This window comes from Ictalurus punctatus, chromosome 23, assembly GCF_001660625.3.
Source record: "Ictalurus punctatus breed USDA103 chromosome 23, Coco_2.0, whole genome shotgun sequence".
Taxonomy (NCBI): Eukaryota; Metazoa; Chordata; class Actinopteri; order Siluriformes; family Ictaluridae; genus Ictalurus; species Ictalurus punctatus.
Window position 1 is genome coordinate 19602898 of NC_030438.2, and position 17971 is coordinate 19620868.

Consider the following 17971-nt stretch of genomic DNA (forward strand, 5'->3'; position numbering starts at 1 on the left):
GAAATTTGGCGTGGATTTATTCGCATGGACGAAGCAGGTATTCGGGACAGGTATTCTTCCGTGGTATGGACCGTTAGGCCGGGCTGCGAGGAAAGCTAATCGGGTATTTTAAAAGAAGGAGGAGCCGCTCGATATGTCCCGCCCTGACTTGCTATTTCGGTGGAAATTACGCAAACGCGTTGAATGACGCGCCACGTTTCGGGGGACTTAGCGATGAAACCTTATCGGTGTAAATAATTAAGATTTTATATGTAACGTGATTCTAGTTTTTTTTTTTTTTAAAGAACAAACACTTTTTGACGTGCGCAAGAAGTGAAATTGCGATCGCGTGTTTAGAAATTATGTTTAAAAATAAAAACACGAGGCTCAAGCCTTATTCGGACGGGATCAGGTTCACGTGGAGAAAGGAAAAGCATCGGGGATTTCTAGTCCCGTCCGAATGCGCTGTCCCATCAGAGAAAACGCGTGAAGCGACCAGGTGCATCACAGAAACGGAAATAACAGACGGGATTAAAAATAAATAAAATTGGGAACGTTATAGAAGGAACAGCGTGGCGTCGCCGTCCCAGATCGCTCGCGTGTCCTGCCGGATCTCGGGTTCGGTCAGGTGATGAAGGTGATCACGTGACTCGGGAACGTGGTGTGAACTCGTGACCTTTTTTTGCGCCTTGTAGCTAAATTGTACGCGTGGTAAAGCATTAAAGATCGTAATGGTCTTCAGTTAAAAAACGAAGGGAATCTCAGGTGAACGCTGCAGTAATTATTTACGGTACAGTATGAGTGTAATTGCGCGGTGCTGATGCACATCATGCTGCATTTTCGCTTCTGTCCGAGTGAATTATTAGCAGTGTGCTATATTTGAGCTGGGCTGCGTGCCTGGTTTTGGCCGTGCGTGCGTGCGTGTGTGCGTGTGTGTGCGTGTGTGTGTGTGTCATAGGGAGGAATTGCACCACACTGAAAAACCTGAAATAGGCCCAAACTTACACCCTGTTTTTATCGTCCATCTCGGATCAGACTGAGGCGTGGGGGTTTCTCTCGGTGTCGGCCGAGCAGTCGCGGTCAGTTGTCATAGTGATTTAGATTCTGTACTGATTGTGTTATAAACTGGTGTAAATGTGGGCGGAGCATGACCGGCTGTGCCGCAGGTAATAAACCTGCATTGTCGTTCCTTATTAAACTCAATAAGAGCACTCTTCGGTGCGTGTTGAGTTTGGTGTAAACCTCAGCGTGACTCATCACCCTCGCTGTCACACATTCCGAGGCTAATCGTCAGGCGCGGTTGTGGACAGGTAGGCAATCGGAGCAAAAAAATGATCAAAAAATAAAACAACCCGTGCGTAATCGTTGATCTGTAAGGAGATGTCGTGTTAACAATTATGGAAGGAGTCTCCAGTGTCGGAGGTAACGCTGTAAAGTTTTCCGTTATCTTCACGACGTGAACGTTCCGCAAGATTAAACGTAGCTATAAACGGATAAAACGTACACAGTTGGTGCGAAAGGATTAAATCACTTCAAGACGTGCCGTTATAGTGAGAGAGTACACTTCAGGGTGGGAACAGTGACTCACTCCGCATCATCACACCGCCCCTCGAGGATTAGTTTCCTGTAATCGCACCGCGCGCCGTGTTACTCCGTACTGATGGAGGAACCCGCCCCCTCATCACGCTGTTTCACACCACACTGTCTGATACGACGAGAAGGACTTCCATCACTGCAGGAAATCCCGCCCCTGTACTTTCATCATTCACTCAAAGGGAAATTACACGCTTGTTAAACTACTGGCATGTTCACTCCAACACACACACACACACACACACACACACACACTGACCCTCTGAAGATCCCTCGCTCCTTTGGGAAAGAGAAAGCTGATGGTGTGTAATAGCGTCATCTGGAAATGAGCACTAGATTATGGGTAACTGGATGGCAGTCAGGCGTGAAGCGCTCTCACACACACACACACACACACACACACACACACACACTCACAATAACCCACATTTAGAGCCGTGACCCGAGGTGGAGCAGCTCGAGCGGCTTTTATCTTTCCACACACTCGAGTCCGACTCGCTTCCCAGCGCCGGTAAACATCTGAATCAGTGCTTCCACTGACTTTACTTTTTAAACACCGCTGCGCCGTTCCTCGCCTTTAAAGTGCACCTATTAGAGTTTTTCAGATATTGCCGTTCATCTAGCGTGTTATAGAGCTGTTTGTGAACGTAAAAACGTTTCAAAGCAAAAGTTTCAAAAATGAAAGAGTTAGCGGCTCCTGAAAGAAGGAACCGATTCTGAACGGCTGAATCGAGTCGTTAGTGATTCCAGACTCACTTCCTGTACTAACCTACGTAGGTCCGTAACAAAAAGCCCCCCCCGCCTCTCGTCTGAAACTCGTTACGGTAGTGGGCGTTTCCTTTCTGAAACGGCTGTAGACCAATCACAACAGACTGACCAATCAGAGCAGAGTATGCTCTCTGAAAGGAGGAGTTTAGAACGGATCCTTTAGAACGGGTCGTTTAACGAGTCGTTTGTGACACTGCGGAGAAAAAAGGTGACGCCGCGGTTTAAACGACGAGCGCGTTAAAGTGTTTTTTGACCTCGGATGCGTGTAAATCTATCGTATGAGACCTTTAAAACTCTTCAAATCCACAATAGGTGCGCTTTAAATCACAGCGCTGTCTGAATGAAGAGGTGTACGGTACACATCGCCATATTCAGCACTGAACATCACCCAAACGCAGACTTTTTTGCGAACAATTGAGAATATCTCAGTTCAGATGTTGCAGAAAGGACGCTTTCGTGTCACGTACGTGCTTTTAGTCCCGCTGTAGTCATTTCACTCTCGGGGCTTGTCTAATCTCCGTGAGAGATCAGACAGATGTTATGTGTATGTGTGTGTTATTCCTTTCGAGTTCTCAGGACACCTGTTCCTATGTGTGTGTGTGTGTGTGTGTGTGTGTGTGTGTGTGTGTGTGCGCGTGCGTGTGTGTTTACAGCTGACGTGGCCGCTCGACAAAAATGAAACGTGAGAAAACTGCTTTAATCATAGATCTGACGTCTTGACGTTTATCATTTTATAAAGCCTATTTTTTTGTCCTGTCGCCCAACTGCTAATGTCTAACGCTCATGTCTAATGTAATGTCCAAGCGTGTGTGTGTGTGTGTGTGTGTGTGTGAGTCTTCCTTGGAAAGGCTTTAAGAAAAGGAGAAAAGGAGATGGTGGATATTTGGGAAGTATTTTTGCCCTCCATGCCGTTTAACCGCAGACGCTTGCCGAGTCGCCTGGAGCGTACTGTACACCGTGTACACCGTAGCGTCTTTTGTTTTGCTGATTTGTTGCGTGATCCTCGGCTCCGTGTGCCTCCGTCTTTCTCACGGTAACGTTAGAGTAAACAGACGGTGTTGAGTGAGGAGGGAACGTGCCTCGAGGGCGTGAAGGAGGTGCGGCAGTCCCGTTTCTATGAGTGTGTGCAGCTGTGTGACGCTCACGTTTCTAAACTTTCCACAAGGTGACACGGTGAGTCAGATTTGAAATGTGAGTGTGTGTGTGTGTGTGTGAGAAAGAGACAAGCACCTGAGGCAGGCAGACAGGCAGGCAGACAGACAGACAGACAGACAGACAGACAGACGGGAGGGTATTTGGCCGGTGGTGACGTGCCCGTGTTAGATATGAAGACTATGCGAAGGGGTTTTCCAGTCTAATAATGATCAGAGCAGGCTGACAGGTGTCCCCCTCCCCCCTGCCCCCCTGTATCCCATCATGCCTCACTCCAGTGCTCAGAGGGCGAGGTGATTAGCGAAAGCTCGCTTTCATCCGATACGGCTCTGCACCGGCGAAGCGTGTAATTTTCTCCTCGTCCCGTCACCGACTGTCAGAGGCTCAGAGGGATTTCACACGGCTTTAAGAGTGCGCCATCTCATCGCCGTAATCAGATTCCTGGAGACGTGGGCGGAGGGTGGGGTTTGATCTTGCGACGAGTCTACGTAACCTCCACGACCCCTAAATAAAACTCCTTTCTGCCCCGCAGAACACTCAAGGATTTGGTTAACAATTCAGCGTTTAGCTGTGCTGGTGTCTTGGCTTTGTTCCCACCCCTAATATCACTGCAACCAATCAGAACCCCGAATATCTCTGTAACCAATCAGAGCCCCAATATCACTGTAACCAATCAGAACCCCGAATATCACTGTAACCAATCAGAGCCCCAATATCACTGTAACCAATCAGAACCCCAATATCACTGTACCCAATCAGAACCCCAATATCACTGTACCCAATCAGAACCCCAATATCTCTGTAACCAATCAGAGCCCCAATATCACTGTAACCAATCAGAACCCCAATATCTCTGTAACCAATCAGAGCCCCAATATCACTGTAACCAATCAGAGCCCCAATATCTCTGTAACCAATCAGAACCCCAATATCACTGTAGCCAATCAGACTGACATTACTGCCTGTAACCCTCACCCGAAGGTCATTTGGGTTCGACCTGCCCAATACACTAACCCCCAACCCCCCCCAAAACTCAGAGGGGTCAAACACACCACAGTTCAGTTCAACACGCTGCACCTGGAGAAGCGCCATGACCCCTGATTCTCATTACGGAGTTCTGTATGGGATTGATATAAGAAACACACAGGGTAAAAATGGATGTTGTTGTTTATAAAGCCATCTGTTCCTGCGTGTCTGCGTGAAAGAAAGAGAAGGAGAAAGACACGACGATACGCCCGGCCTCGGGAATGCGCTCTCATTATCTCTGTCTCTCTGGACAACAACAACAACAACAACACAAAACCGCGCACGTTCTGCTCGTACGGATCTTCTCTCCTCGGCTCGTGCGCGGACGCTGATTTTTCCTCTGTTCGTGTTGTTTGTTTTTTTTTTGTTTTTTTTCTGTAAATGTATTCGTCTGTCGCTCGGCCGGAAAGATTTGTGTTGCTCTGATAAACCCGTGCATTTCCCTCGAATTCCCCGGCGTCCTTCTTCTGGGGGTTGGGTTGTGTTTGAGCAGAACACAGATGCAAATCTTGACCTCAAAGAGAGAGAGAGGGAGAGTGTGTGTGTGTGTGTGTGTGTGTGTGTGTGTATTTGTGAGTGTGTGTTTGTCCAAAACGCACCCTGTTTATTAGAACCAGAGCCGTGACCAGGTCGTCCTGCTCATAACTCGTATTTCAGGGTCATCCGTTCTTTTAGCCGATCTTTTCCCGTCTACGTGAACGTCTGCGATTTCGGCTCGGTGCTTTTGTTCGTTCGGTGACTCGACCCGTCTGATGTGTCCAATCATCAGTATAATCAGAATGAACAGCGTCTACAGTCACGGAAAGTTTGGTCGACCTGCAGGTGAGCTAATCGGCATTGAAATCTGGAACGATAGACAGTCATGTAGGCGTTTTGAGCTGGAAACTCCGCCCCCTTTCCCCCAGTCTCACGTTAGTAATGTTGTGGTCGACGCTCTCATCCCGATTCGATTTTCCCGCGTGAAAGATGATGCCGACGCTGATGATGAACCACGCGTCCCGTCACGGTAAAACCGGCGCTGCGGGATTTAAACCATCCCCGTGGCTTTGGAGGGAACGCGGAAGGGAGGGGCTTGGCTTGTGTGGACTGGGAGTTTGAGAATAGCTAGCTCGGGCAAGATCACTGACCGCACCTTTAATGTTGTTCGTATTTTTGCCCCCCCCTCAACACACACACACACACACACACACACACACACACACACACACATGATGTTTGGTCACGTAGAAGTGTTAGTTACACTCTGGAACGGGAAGGTCACTTCCTGTTTGGTCCAGGTTTGCTGATGGCGCTTTCTTTATGCTTGCTGTTTCGGACCGAGTGTGTGAAGAGTGTGTGTTGGAAATGGAAGGGATGTCGTAAACACACACACACACACGCGGCTGTGACATTTCTGCTCTTAGTAGCGTGTCTCCTGAGCGTGATACCGGGCCGATCCCTCGCTCCTCGACGTCATCGCGCCGATGTACCGCGTTTCGTGTCGTGCTCTGAGAACGCGACGCCGTGAGCACATCCTGTGATGTTGTGAAGGTTGTCGCGTTGTTCCCGTCCTCACTGAGTGTAATTAAAACACCGAGCAGGGAAACTCGATCACGTCAGTAAACAGAGAAATGTAAACGCAGCGTTTCCCGGCTTCCTCTGGTTGTGTTGGGTTTTGTTTTGTTTTATGTGCAGTGATGAGGAATTTCCATCTCCAGTGAAGGCACTGATGACCGTTTAGCGAGCAATGTGGAGGGTGTGTGTGTGTGTGTGTGTGTGTGTGTGTGTGTGTGTGTGAGTCACTTCTGAGAAAGTTAAAGCTACAGCCGTGGATTTTAGTTTTTAGTGATTGAGGGGCAGGTATACATACAGAGAGAGACAGACAGACAGACACAGACAGAGCGAGACAGACAGAGAAAGACAGAGAGAGAGACAGGCAGACAAAGAGAGATAGAGAGACAGTCAGAGAGGGACAGACAGAGAGACAGACAGTCAGAGAAAGGCAGACAGTCAGAGAGAGACAGACAGTCAGAGAAAGACAGAGAGAGACAGACAAAGAGAGACACAGACAGACAGAGAGCGAGAGACAGACAGAGAGAGACAGCGGCAGACAGTCAGAGAGAGACAGACAGACAAAGAGAGACACAGACAGACAGAGAGCGAGAGACAGACAGAGAGAGACAGACAGACAAAGAGAGACACAGACAGACAGAGAGCGAGAGACAGACAGAGAGAGACAGACAGACAAAGAGAGACACAGACAGACAGAGAGCGAGAGACAGACAGAGAGAGACAGACAGACAGAGAGCGAGAGACAGTCAGAGAGAGACAGACAGACAAAGAGAGACACAGACAGTCAGAGAGAGACAGACAGTCAGAGAAAGAGAGACAGACAGACAGAGAGTGAGAGACAGACAGAGAGAGACAGAGCGGCAGACAGTCAGAGAGGCAGACAGTCAGGGAGAGACAGATAAAGAGAGACACAGACAGACACACAGACAGACAGATAGAGAGACAGACAGACAGATAATTTTTTTAATTGTAAATAAAAACAGTGAAGTAATAAATAAAACAAATAATGAAACCAACACAACAAATTAATCAAAGAAGAAAAGATAACGGCGTGAACGTGGTTAAATGGGTCACCGCGGTGTTTCGGCGAGGTGTACGAGCTCGTCTCGCTCTCTGAACACCTGTGACGTGACGTGACGTAAACGTCTCGGTCGGACGAGTCGTAAGAAAGCGCCGGAGATTCCGCGGCCTTGAGGCGGTGACTCAGTGTGAAGGAACGCCTCCACGAATGAAGAACGAATCTGATTAACTCCTTCTGTTTTTCTTTCCTTGTCTCTCCTGACTGAACGATGACCTCGGTGACCTCCGCACCTGCAGGAAGCAGCCCAAGGTAAGAAGAACGTTTCAACATTCTGACACGTTGTCGATTTGAGAAATACAATCTGTCCTAAACGATTAGAAGGCTAGGCGTCGCGCACGTTCCTAAAACTAGCGCTTTGCTAGTTACCAGAGCTCCTCCGTAGCTGGGAATCCTAATTCTGTGGGTAGGAGGGGCATACTCGACCTGTCCTGTCAATCACTAGCGAATCGTAGGCGTCTGTGAGCTCATGTATGCGGAAGAGGGCGGATAGCGTTTTCCTCCGAGTGTGTCACGCCATGTGTCTTTCTCCATCTTTCCCTTTGTGAAGCACGACGTTAGCACGTCGATACATTTCGCCGTGACTGTCGTGTTGTGTTTCAGTGAGAATAATAATAATAATAATAATCTCAGGATTTATCGGTGTTGACTAAAGCAGCTGCTCTGAATGCTGGGCGTCGCATCGCCCCGCCAAAAGAAAATGTATTTTTGGAAACAGGGTTTCTCTTCCTGTCACTTCCTGTCGCGGAGACAGGGCAGGGTGTGTGTGTGTGTGTATGTGTCTGTGTGTGTGTGTGTGTGTTGGAGCTTGGAGATCTTGTGAAACGCCCACAAAGGCCACAATGTGTGAGAGGATGAGCAGAGACAGTGGACCAGTGTGTGTGTTCAAAGCTGCATTGTTGGAATGCGCCCCTAACACACACACACACACACACACACACACACACGTATACTGGTGCCTCCTCATTTAAGAGACGAGGCACAAAATGTCAGGAGTACCATATTCTCTGGAGTACGAGACACTTAAAATGAATTATTTCATTAATATTTATTTCTTTATATTTTTTCATCTGTCCATCCTTCTGTTCATCCATGTATCTGTCTGTCTGTCTGTCCATCCTTAATATAAACGAGGGGGGGGGGGGCAGGTAAATGATTGATGAAAGGTGCCATTTGAAAAAGGGAAAAGTAAAATAAAGCTATTTAAAGATATTAAAGATGGAATTCACCATATAGGTCGTGTTTTAAAAAAAAATAAAAACATTTTTATGGATAATAATCTTGTTAATAAATCCTAATAAACAAACCGGATTAAAAAATCCCCCCAAAATGCTAAGCTAGTACCGGTAAGTTAGCGTAATAACAATGCGAACAGCTTTCAGTCAGGATTAGCCGCTTTAGCATTCTGAGGTAAAAGTCTGAGTGCAGTCTTTAAACAGTCCAATCGGCTCGGGGGATGGGTGGCTCGGGGGATGGGTGACTCTACACAGCACGTTACCGTGGGAACTGATGTCACTAAAGCGGGAATTTTATCTGGCCTTTAGCAGATTTATGCCGTTCATTAACGGTGCCGTCACAAAGGCTTCATCAGACACGGTGTACTTTACCTCAGACCTGCTTAAAGGAGCAGTTCACCAAACAGAAAATGTGCACAACGTTTGTTTGTTTCTTATAAGCACGCTGCCGCAGGTCGCTCCGAGGCAAATGAAGCCATGACCTCAAGTTTTAAAATTCAAAAAGTTCCCTTCAAAAAATCCAGACGTTTTTTTTTCAGAGCTGCCCGTATCTGTCCTTCACTGTTATGGACACCAATACGACTAAAATTATTTTTAAAAAGGTAACTAGCTAACTCAATAAGCTGCGGTCAGGTTTGTTTAGATCGGACGGGGGCGTGGATAAGCCTATCTCAAACGCTATCGGCTGCTGCGTAAGTCAGTCAGGCGCTTAAACGCTACGCCACTTCTGACTTCCTGTTTAAAAAGAAGAAGCCATTTCGTGGGGATTGAATAACGTTCGCCTCAGCTACGAGGAAAAGTTTTAAATATCATGTCTAACATGCACTCGACTATATTTTTGGACAGCGCAGTTTCTACAGCCTGTAGCATACAGCAGTGCTGCACTAGCTTTAGCTCGTTGTTTTAGCATTTGATCCTCGCTAGCTGTAGCGCCCGCCGTTCTCAGGTTAGCCTCAAAATGGCGTCCTCGCGCTAAAGTGTGCTGCTGTCCAGGTGCGCTGTGAAGTGAATGTCTCGTTGATTTTGTAGCGCTTCGGTTTGAAAAATCTGGATAAACATCAGCGTGAATAAGTTGAGCCCCGCCCCCGGGCGTTTTCTATTGGTTGATGCAGGTACGTGTCTGAAACCATGTCAGTGACAATAGCGGTTGTGTTTTTAATATATAGATATTTTGGACAACGCGTTCTTGTTTTTTTTTTTTTGTAAATCGTGATGAAAGCTCAGGGAATTTAATGATTTGTAAAAAAAAGAGAGACTGTCGCATTTATGATTTTTGAGCCGTCGCTGTGGCGATACGAGAAAAGAAAAGAAAAGAAAACCCCATCTCAAACGGCGTTTGGACCACACGCCAAAAGCCGAGTCACCGAAGGGGAAAGGACGCGGGACAAAGAGCCGTGATCCCGTGAGCCAATAGGAAACAAGTGGGCGTGGCTTTGATCGGTTTGTTCGGCTAACGATTAAATAGCATCACACCGAATTTTAACCTCGCCTAGCTTGCTAAGATTTAGCAATGTTAGCAATGTTGGACATTAAATATGCGCATACTTAATAAGGAGTGGTGAGATATATGGTGCACACGGAGTTCACAGTGCGACTGTGATCACTCTATACGCTAATCCTCTCTTTGTGTGCGACTCCCTCAGGTGTGTTAGCTCAGTGTAAGGTCATTGTTAGCGGAACGCTACGCTACACGTGTCCGAGCACGCCCGTAAAACTCCCTTTCTGTTTCTGCAGGTGTTCGCCTTCGACCACTGTTTCTGGTCCATGGACGAGTGCAACATCCCCAAATATGCAGGTGAGTCACACACACACACACACACACACACACACACACACACACACACAAGGCACTTTCTCAGCAGTGTGGGAGGTGAAGTCTCTCCCGTCTCATAATTATCTGGAGTATGGGGTTTAAACGTGGTTCTGATCTAAGCCCTAAATTAGTGCTTTGGACAGACCTCAGTTATTGTGTGAAACGGTTGCGGCGCTAACGGATTCCCCGTTACAGCTGTGTACACCAAACTAGCGCGCTAATCACTTAATCAGTGACAGGAGAACATTCCACCGTGGTGGCTCTGGTGGTTCTCCGCTCACACGGTCACCTGCACTGAGGTTATGCAGCATTACAGTTACGCTATCTCTCTTCTGTGTGTGTGTGTGTGTGTGTGTGTGTGTGTGTAGGTCAGGAGGTGGTCTTCAGGTGTTTGGGTGAGGGGATCCTGGAGAACGCCTTTCAGGGATACAACGCCTGCATATTCGCCTACGGACAAACAGGTGTGTTATCTATCTGTCTGTCTGTCTGTTTGTCTCTTTCTCTGTGTTCCTGTCTCTCTGTCTGTGACTGTCTCTCTCTCCCTGTCTGTGTTTCTGTCTGTCTCTCTCTGTCTATTTGTGTGTCTGTCTCTCACTCTAAATCTGTGTGTCTGTGTCTATGTCTGTCTCTCTCTACATGCACAATACTTAGCAAAAAGCTGTCTCACCCTCTCACACTGTAGTATTCTGTCGGACAGAAAGGAGGGTGAGACAGTTGTTTGATACATAGTGTGCACTACAGGAGGGTGAGACAGCTGTTTGATACGTAGTGTGCACTACAGGAGGGTGAGACAGTTGTTTGATATGTAGTGTGCACTACAGGAGGGTGAGACAGTTGTTTGATATGTAGTGTGCACTACAGGAGGGTGAGACAGCTGTTTGTCTCGTTGGAGCAGCAGGTAGAGGAACAGGAAGCTGCTGTGTTTCTCATCGTTCTGCTGAATCGCTCAGGCCTATAACACACACACAAACACACACACGAGACTGGTCCTTGGCTGTCCCATTTCCTCTCTTTCATAGAACAACACACTCTCCTTGTCTGTGTGTGTGTGTGTGTGTGTGTGTGTGTCTGTGTGTGTGTGTGTGTGTGCACGTGTGTGTCTGTGTGTGTGTGTGTGTGTGTGTGTGTGTGTGTGTGTGTGTGTGTGTGTGTGTGTGTCTGTGTGTGTGTGTGTGTGTGCACGTGTGTGTCTGTGTGTGTGTGTGTGTGTGTGTGTGTGTCTGTGTGTGTGTGTGTGTGTGCACGTGTGTGTGTGTGTGTGTGTGTGTGTGTTTGTGTGTTCCCCCAGGCTCTGGGAAGTCGTACTCCATGATGGGGAGTGTTGATCAGCCCGGTTTAATCCCGCGTCTCTGCTGCTCGCTGTTCGAGAGAGTGGGCCGTGAGCAGAACGACTCACACACCTTTAAAGTAGAAGTTTCCTACATGGAGATCTACAACGAGAAGGTCAGAGACCTGCTGGACCCCAAAGGGTGAGAGACAGATACATCACACACACACACAAATTACACCCCAAGTCCAATCATAGTGAAGGAGGCGTGGCCTCTATTTCAGACCCAGTGAAGGAGGTGTGTCCTCTCGCTCTTTGAGTCCTGATTAAGGCGGCGTGTGTTTTATCCATTGTTTCTCAAAAAAATTAGGTGTGGTCTTTTTGTCTTTCAGTTCTAATAAAGGAGGTGTGGCCTCTGTGTGTCTGTTAGTTCCAATAAAGGAGGCGTGGCCTCTGTGGACCTGTCATTACTAATATAGGAGGCATGGCCTCTGTGTCTCTCAGACCTAATAAAAAAGGCGTGGCCTCTGTGTCTCTCAGACCTAATGAAAAAGGCGTGGCCTCTGTGTCTCTCAGACCTAATAAAAAAGGCGTGGCCTCTGTGTCTCTCAGACCTAATAAAGAAGGCGTGGCCTCTGTGTCTCTCAGACCTAATAAAGAAGGCGTGGCCTCTGTGTCTCTCAGACCTAATAAAGGGGGCGTGGCATGTGATAGTTAAATTTTCCTATTATAATATAAACTATAATATAAATGTGCTGAAGTTTTATTAGTAATTTATTATCATATTATCATGATATTGTGTTAGTTGTGATGATTGCTGCGCTTCCCTTTCTAGCTTCTTAGCTTAGAGCTTTAACTAAACAAAACACATGGATAGTGTTGATCATTTAATTCAGATAATATTGAATATGGTACATATATATATATATATATATATATATATATATATATATATATATATACACATATATATAAATAACGGCTTATTAGCACTTAGAAAAATAAAACTGACTTATCCTGACTAAGACATTGCTAAATATGGATTTAACATCCTGTTCAGTAGAGCTGTATGATATATGGGTAAATCAGGTCCAGTCTGGTGGTGAAGTGGGATATCCAGACTCAGATCTCCGGTGCCCTCTAGTGGAGCTGTAAAGTTTATCTTTATACTGGGAGCTTTGAGCTCAGCACTCCTCACACTGGGCTGTGATGTGTGTGTGTGTGTGTGTGTGCAGTTTGTTCCCCAGGCTTTGAGCAGATGAGGAATGCAGCACAGAGCGAGAGCTGGATTTTTTTAGCCTTTGCTGCTGGATGTTGTTTTCTGTTTGTAGTCACTAGGCATGTGCTGATGATATAATGAGTATATTTAACACACGCAGTATTGTTTCAGCCGCTAAAGTCACGTGTCACCCGGCCTCTAAAGTCACGTGTCACCCGGCCTCTAAAGTCACGTGTCACCTGGCCACTAAAGTCACGTGTCACGTGTATCTTATGATCAGAAAACGAATATAATATTTACACAAACACAGCAAATTTTCCTTAATGACAGGAGGGTGTACAAACTTTTCTCCAAGCCCTGTGTGTGTGTGTGTGTGCAGGAATCGTAAGTCTCTGAAGGTGAGGGAACACAAGGTTCTGGGTCCGTATGTAGACGGTTTGTCTCAGCTGGCTGTAACGAGTTTCCAGGTGACGACACCATCACCAACACCTGTCTCTCTCTATCCGTCTGTCTCTATCTGTCTCTCTTTCTGTCACGCTACACTATCTGTCTGTCTCTCTATCTGTCTGTCTGTCTCCCTATCTGTCTGTCTCTCTATCTGTCTGTCTCTCTCGTTCTATCGCTCCTTTTCTCTCTCTCTCTTTCACCTCACATCAGGGATTTAAACATCTCTTTCTTTCTTTCCTTCCTTCCAATCTCTCTCTCTCTCTCTCTCTCTCTCTCTCTCCCGTGCAGGATATTGATTGTGTGATGTCAGAGGGTAATAAGTCTCGTACCGTCGCTGCTACGAACATGAACGAGGAGAGCAGCCGATCTCACGCCGTCTTCAGCATCATCATCACACAGACTCTATACGACCTGCAGTCTGGGGTTAGACACACACACACACACACACACACACATGCACGTGTAAGACAACACACACTCTTAGTATTATGACACTATTCTAATGTCTGTTAATTGTGTGTGTGTTTGTGTGTGTGTGTGTGTAGAACTCGGGTGAGAAGGTGAGTAAGGTGAGTCTGGTGGATCTGGCAGGCAGCGAGCGTGTGTCTAAAACCGGAGCAGCGGGCGAGAGGCTAAAGGAGGGCAGCAACATCAACAGGTGTGTCACACACACACACACACACACACACACACACACACACCTTGTATTACTTGTATAAGACTCAACTGGTGTTTAGTTAACCGTTAGTCAGATTTGCTGTGTGTGTGTGTGTGTGTGTAGATCTCTGACCACTCTGGGTTGTGTGATATCGGCTCTGGCGGATCAGTCAGCAGGAAAAGCCAAGAACAAGTTTGTCCCATACAGAGACTCAGTGCTCACCTGGCTGCTGAAGGTCAGCTCTGATGTACACCTCACCTTTACACTGATTTACACCTCACCTTTACACTGATTTACACCGATTTACACCTCACCTTTACACTGATGTACACCTCACCTTTACACTGATTTACACCTCACCTTTACACTGATTTACACCGATTTACACCTCACCTTTACACTGATTTACACCTCACTTTACACCGATTTACACCTCACCTTTACACTGATTTACACCTCACCTTTACACTGATTTACACCTCACCTTTACACTGATTTACACCTCACCTTTACACTGATTTACACCGATTTACACCTCACCTTTACACTGATTTACACCTCACTTTACACCGATTTACACCTCACCTTTACACCGATGTACAGCTCACCTTTACACTGATTTACACCTCACCTTTACACTGATTTACACCTCACCTTTACACTGATTTATACCTCACCTTTACACTGATGTACACCTCACCTTTACACTGATTTACACCTCACCTTTACACTGATTTATACCTCACCTTTACACTGATTTACACCTCACCTTTACACTGATTTACACCTCACCTTTACACTGATTTATACCTCACCTTTACACTGATTTACACCTCACCTTTACACTGATTTACACCTCACCTTTACACTGATTTATACCTCACCTTTACACTGATGTACACCTCACCTTTACACTGATTTACACCTCACCTTTACACTGATTTATACCTCACCTTTACACTGATTTACACCTCACCTTTACACTGATTTATACCTCACCTTTACACTGATTTATACCTCACCTTTACACTGATTTACACCTCACCTTTACACTGATGTACACCTCACCTTTACACTGATTTACACCTCACCTTTACACTGATTTACACCTCACCTTTACACTGATTTACACCTCACCTTTACACTGATTTATACCTCACCTTTACACTGATGTACACCTCACCTTTACACTGATTTATACCTCACCTTTACACTGATGTACACCTCACCTTTACACTGATTTACACCTCACCTTTACACTGATTTATACCTCACCTTTACACTGATTTACACCTCACCTTTACACTGATTTACACCTCACCTTTACACTGATTTATACCTCACCTTTACACTGATTTACACCTCACCTTTACACTGATGTACACCTCACCTTTACACTGATTTACACCTCACCTTTACACTGATTTACACCTCACCTTTACACTGATTTATACCTCACCTTTACACTGATTTACACCTCACCTTTACACTGATGTACACCTCACCTTTACACTGATTTACACCTCACCTTTACACTGATTTACACCTCACCTTTACACTGATTTACACCTCACCTTTACACTGATTTACACCTCACCTTTACATTGATGTACACCTCACCTTTACACTGATTTACACCTCACCTTTACACTGATTTATACCTCACCTTTACACTGATTTACACCTCACCTTTACACTGATTTACACCTCACCTTTACACTGATGTACACTTCACCTTTCTCTCTCTCTCTCAGTATGAAGATACAGTATTGATATTGTGATGAATTTAGGTGCAGTATGTACTTTGCAGGAGTTGATGGTAAAATTTTAGACAGAGTTATTAAATCATTAAAATAAAAATCCGTTTCCGTATTAAATAAGCTGTTTTTTTCACTGTTTTGTTGTCAGATTGTTAGTGAAGCTGGTGGAAGTGCAGTATTCCACAGGCCTGTATACTATCATGCACGTGGCGTGATGTGAGTGACGGTGATGTCGTGTTTCAGGATAATCTGGGCGGGAACAGTAAGACGGCCATGATCGCCACGGTGAGTCCGGCGGCGGATAATTACGAGGAGACGCTGTCCACGCTGCGCTACGCAGACCGCGCCAAGAGGATCGTCAACCACGCCGTGGTCAACGAGGACCCCAACGCTCGCATCATCCGGGAACTGAGAGAGGAAGTGGAGAAGCTGAGGGTGCAGCTCACTCAGGCTGAGGTCAGAGCACAACACACACACACACACACACACACACTTCTTCTTCTGTGTCACATTTATCCACCTCCACCCTTCCTTCCTTCCTTCTTTCCATTCCCTGACGCTACCACGACAACGGTTACCATAGCTAGCATTTTTTTTTCACTGAGCGGTATAGCATCTTCTACATTTTCTAAATTTTTGAGTGTGTGCGCGTGTGTGTGTTTGTGTGTGTGTGTCAGTCTCTGAAAGCCCCCGAGCTGCAGGAGAAGCTGCAGGAGTCGGAGAAGCTCATCCAAGAGATGACCGTCACCTGGGAGGAGAAACTCAGGAAGACCGAGGAGATCGCACAGGTACTCTATATACACACACACACACACACACACACACACATGTACACACATACACACACACACACAGATCACAAGATCTGGATGTTTTATCAACTCTCTTCTTCAGGAGAGACAGAAGCAGCTGGAGAGTATGGGAATCTCTCTGGAGTCCTCAGGGATTAAGGTTGGAGAGGATAAGTGTTTCCTGGTCAACCTGAACGCTGACCCCGCCCTCAACGAGCTGCTCGTTTATTATCTGAAGGTACGGCGGCACGCCGCTCCTTTAACTTTTATACAAATGATACATATCACCTGCGTGTAGTTCACACCTCCAGAGAAGAAGCGTGGATTTTTTGTATTTGAATCAGTTGATCAGAAAAGATGTGATGTAGCGGTGTCTGTATCTCTGGTTCACGTAATGAGATTTCCCACAATCCTGTGCGGCTAAGACTGAAGGCCAAATCCGCACTGCAGCGCTAACAACAGCCTTTTGTCCCGCCTGAACTAAAAACCCACATGATAGAGCTGTTAGTGTGTGCCGCCTCCGGCAGAACGCTGTGTTTACTAACTCCGCCCACTCAGACACTGACCTCTGACCTCACTGTGAACTGCTCACATGAAGCCTTTATTCCAGCTACAGTACAGTCTCTTTAGTCCAGTTTTATATCCGTCTTTTAGTCCTAGTAAAAGAGGCGTGGCCTCTGTATCTGTCAGTATCAGTGAAGGAGGTGTGGCCTCAGTGTCTGTCAGACTCATTGAAGGAGGCGTGGCCTCTGTGTCTGTCAGTGTATGTGAAGGAGGTATGGCCTCTGTGTCTCAGTCCAGCAAAGGAGGCGTGTCTTGTCTGTCTGTTAGTCTAAATGAAGGAGGCGTGGCCTCTAGCTCAGTTTTAGTAAAGAAGGTGTGGCCTGTGTGCCTGTCAGTCACAGTGGAGGTATAGCCTCTGTCTCTGTCTTGTAAAGGGGGTGTGGCTTATGTGTGTGTGTGTGTGTGTGTGTGTAAGGCTGCTTAGTGAATCGACCAGATGTTTTACAAACTGTGTGTGTGTGTGTGTGTGTGTGTGTGTGCGTGTGTGTGTGTGTGTGTGTTCAGGAGCACACCCGTGTCGGAGCGGACACGTCTCAGGACATCCAGCTGTTTGGTATCGGGATTCAGCCGGAGCACTGCGTCATAGATATCGCTCCCGACGGAGACGTCACACTCTGTCCTGTAGAAAACGCCAGGTCACCACACACACACACACACACACACACACACACACACGCGCGCACACTGTGCACAGTGTATTAGACCTCTGCACAGGAAGGAAAATATTTGTACTTGTTTAAATGAATTTTTTCTCTCTCTTTTCATCCACAGAACATGTGTGAATGGGACTACAGTCTACTCCACGGTTCACCTCTGGCACGGAGATCGCATCTTATGGGGCAATAATCACTTTTTCAGGTGTGATTTATTTTCATACGTTCAGTCAGACACAAAAGTAGAATAAATGAATTTTTTTTGATGATATAAGGAGTGTAAGATCCGTCACAGCTTTCAGAGTCTCGGTACAGAGGGATGCTGCTCAGTCAGGAGTGTGTGTTAACTCGGCGTGTGTGTGTGTGTGTGTGCGTGTGTTGCAGAGCGAACCTGCCGAAGCGTAAGCGGCGTGACCG

General features: G+C 46.5%; 1 protein-coding gene across 4 annotated transcripts in view; it reads left to right on the forward strand.

The window, feature by feature from the left end:
* The window catches only part of kif13a (kinesin family member 13A), a 34132-nt gene that overhangs the window by 1734 nt on the left and 14427 nt on the right, over window positions 1-17971 (forward strand). For all 4 annotated transcript variants that reach the window (XM_053674776.1, XM_053674778.1, XM_053674777.1 and 1 more), the window contains exons 3-16: window positions 7387-7399; window positions 10117-10177; window positions 10564-10656; window positions 11484-11664; window positions 13061-13148; window positions 13417-13551; window positions 13674-13786; window positions 13910-14021; window positions 15790-16002; window positions 16224-16334; window positions 16441-16575; window positions 17406-17536; window positions 17673-17759; window positions 17939-17971. The exon at window positions 17939-17971 is cut by the window's right edge and continues 143 nt beyond it. In XM_053674776.1, coding sequence (XP_053530751.1) covers window positions 7387-7399; window positions 10117-10177; window positions 10564-10656; window positions 11484-11664; window positions 13061-13148; window positions 13417-13551; window positions 13674-13786; window positions 13910-14021; window positions 15790-16002; window positions 16224-16334; window positions 16441-16575; window positions 17406-17536; window positions 17673-17759; window positions 17939-17971 — 1506 coding nt within the window. The remainder of the gene's footprint in view (window positions 1-7386; window positions 7400-10116; window positions 10178-10563; window positions 10657-11483; window positions 11665-13060; window positions 13149-13416; window positions 13552-13673; window positions 13787-13909; window positions 14022-15789; window positions 16003-16223; window positions 16335-16440; window positions 16576-17405; window positions 17537-17672; window positions 17760-17938) is intronic.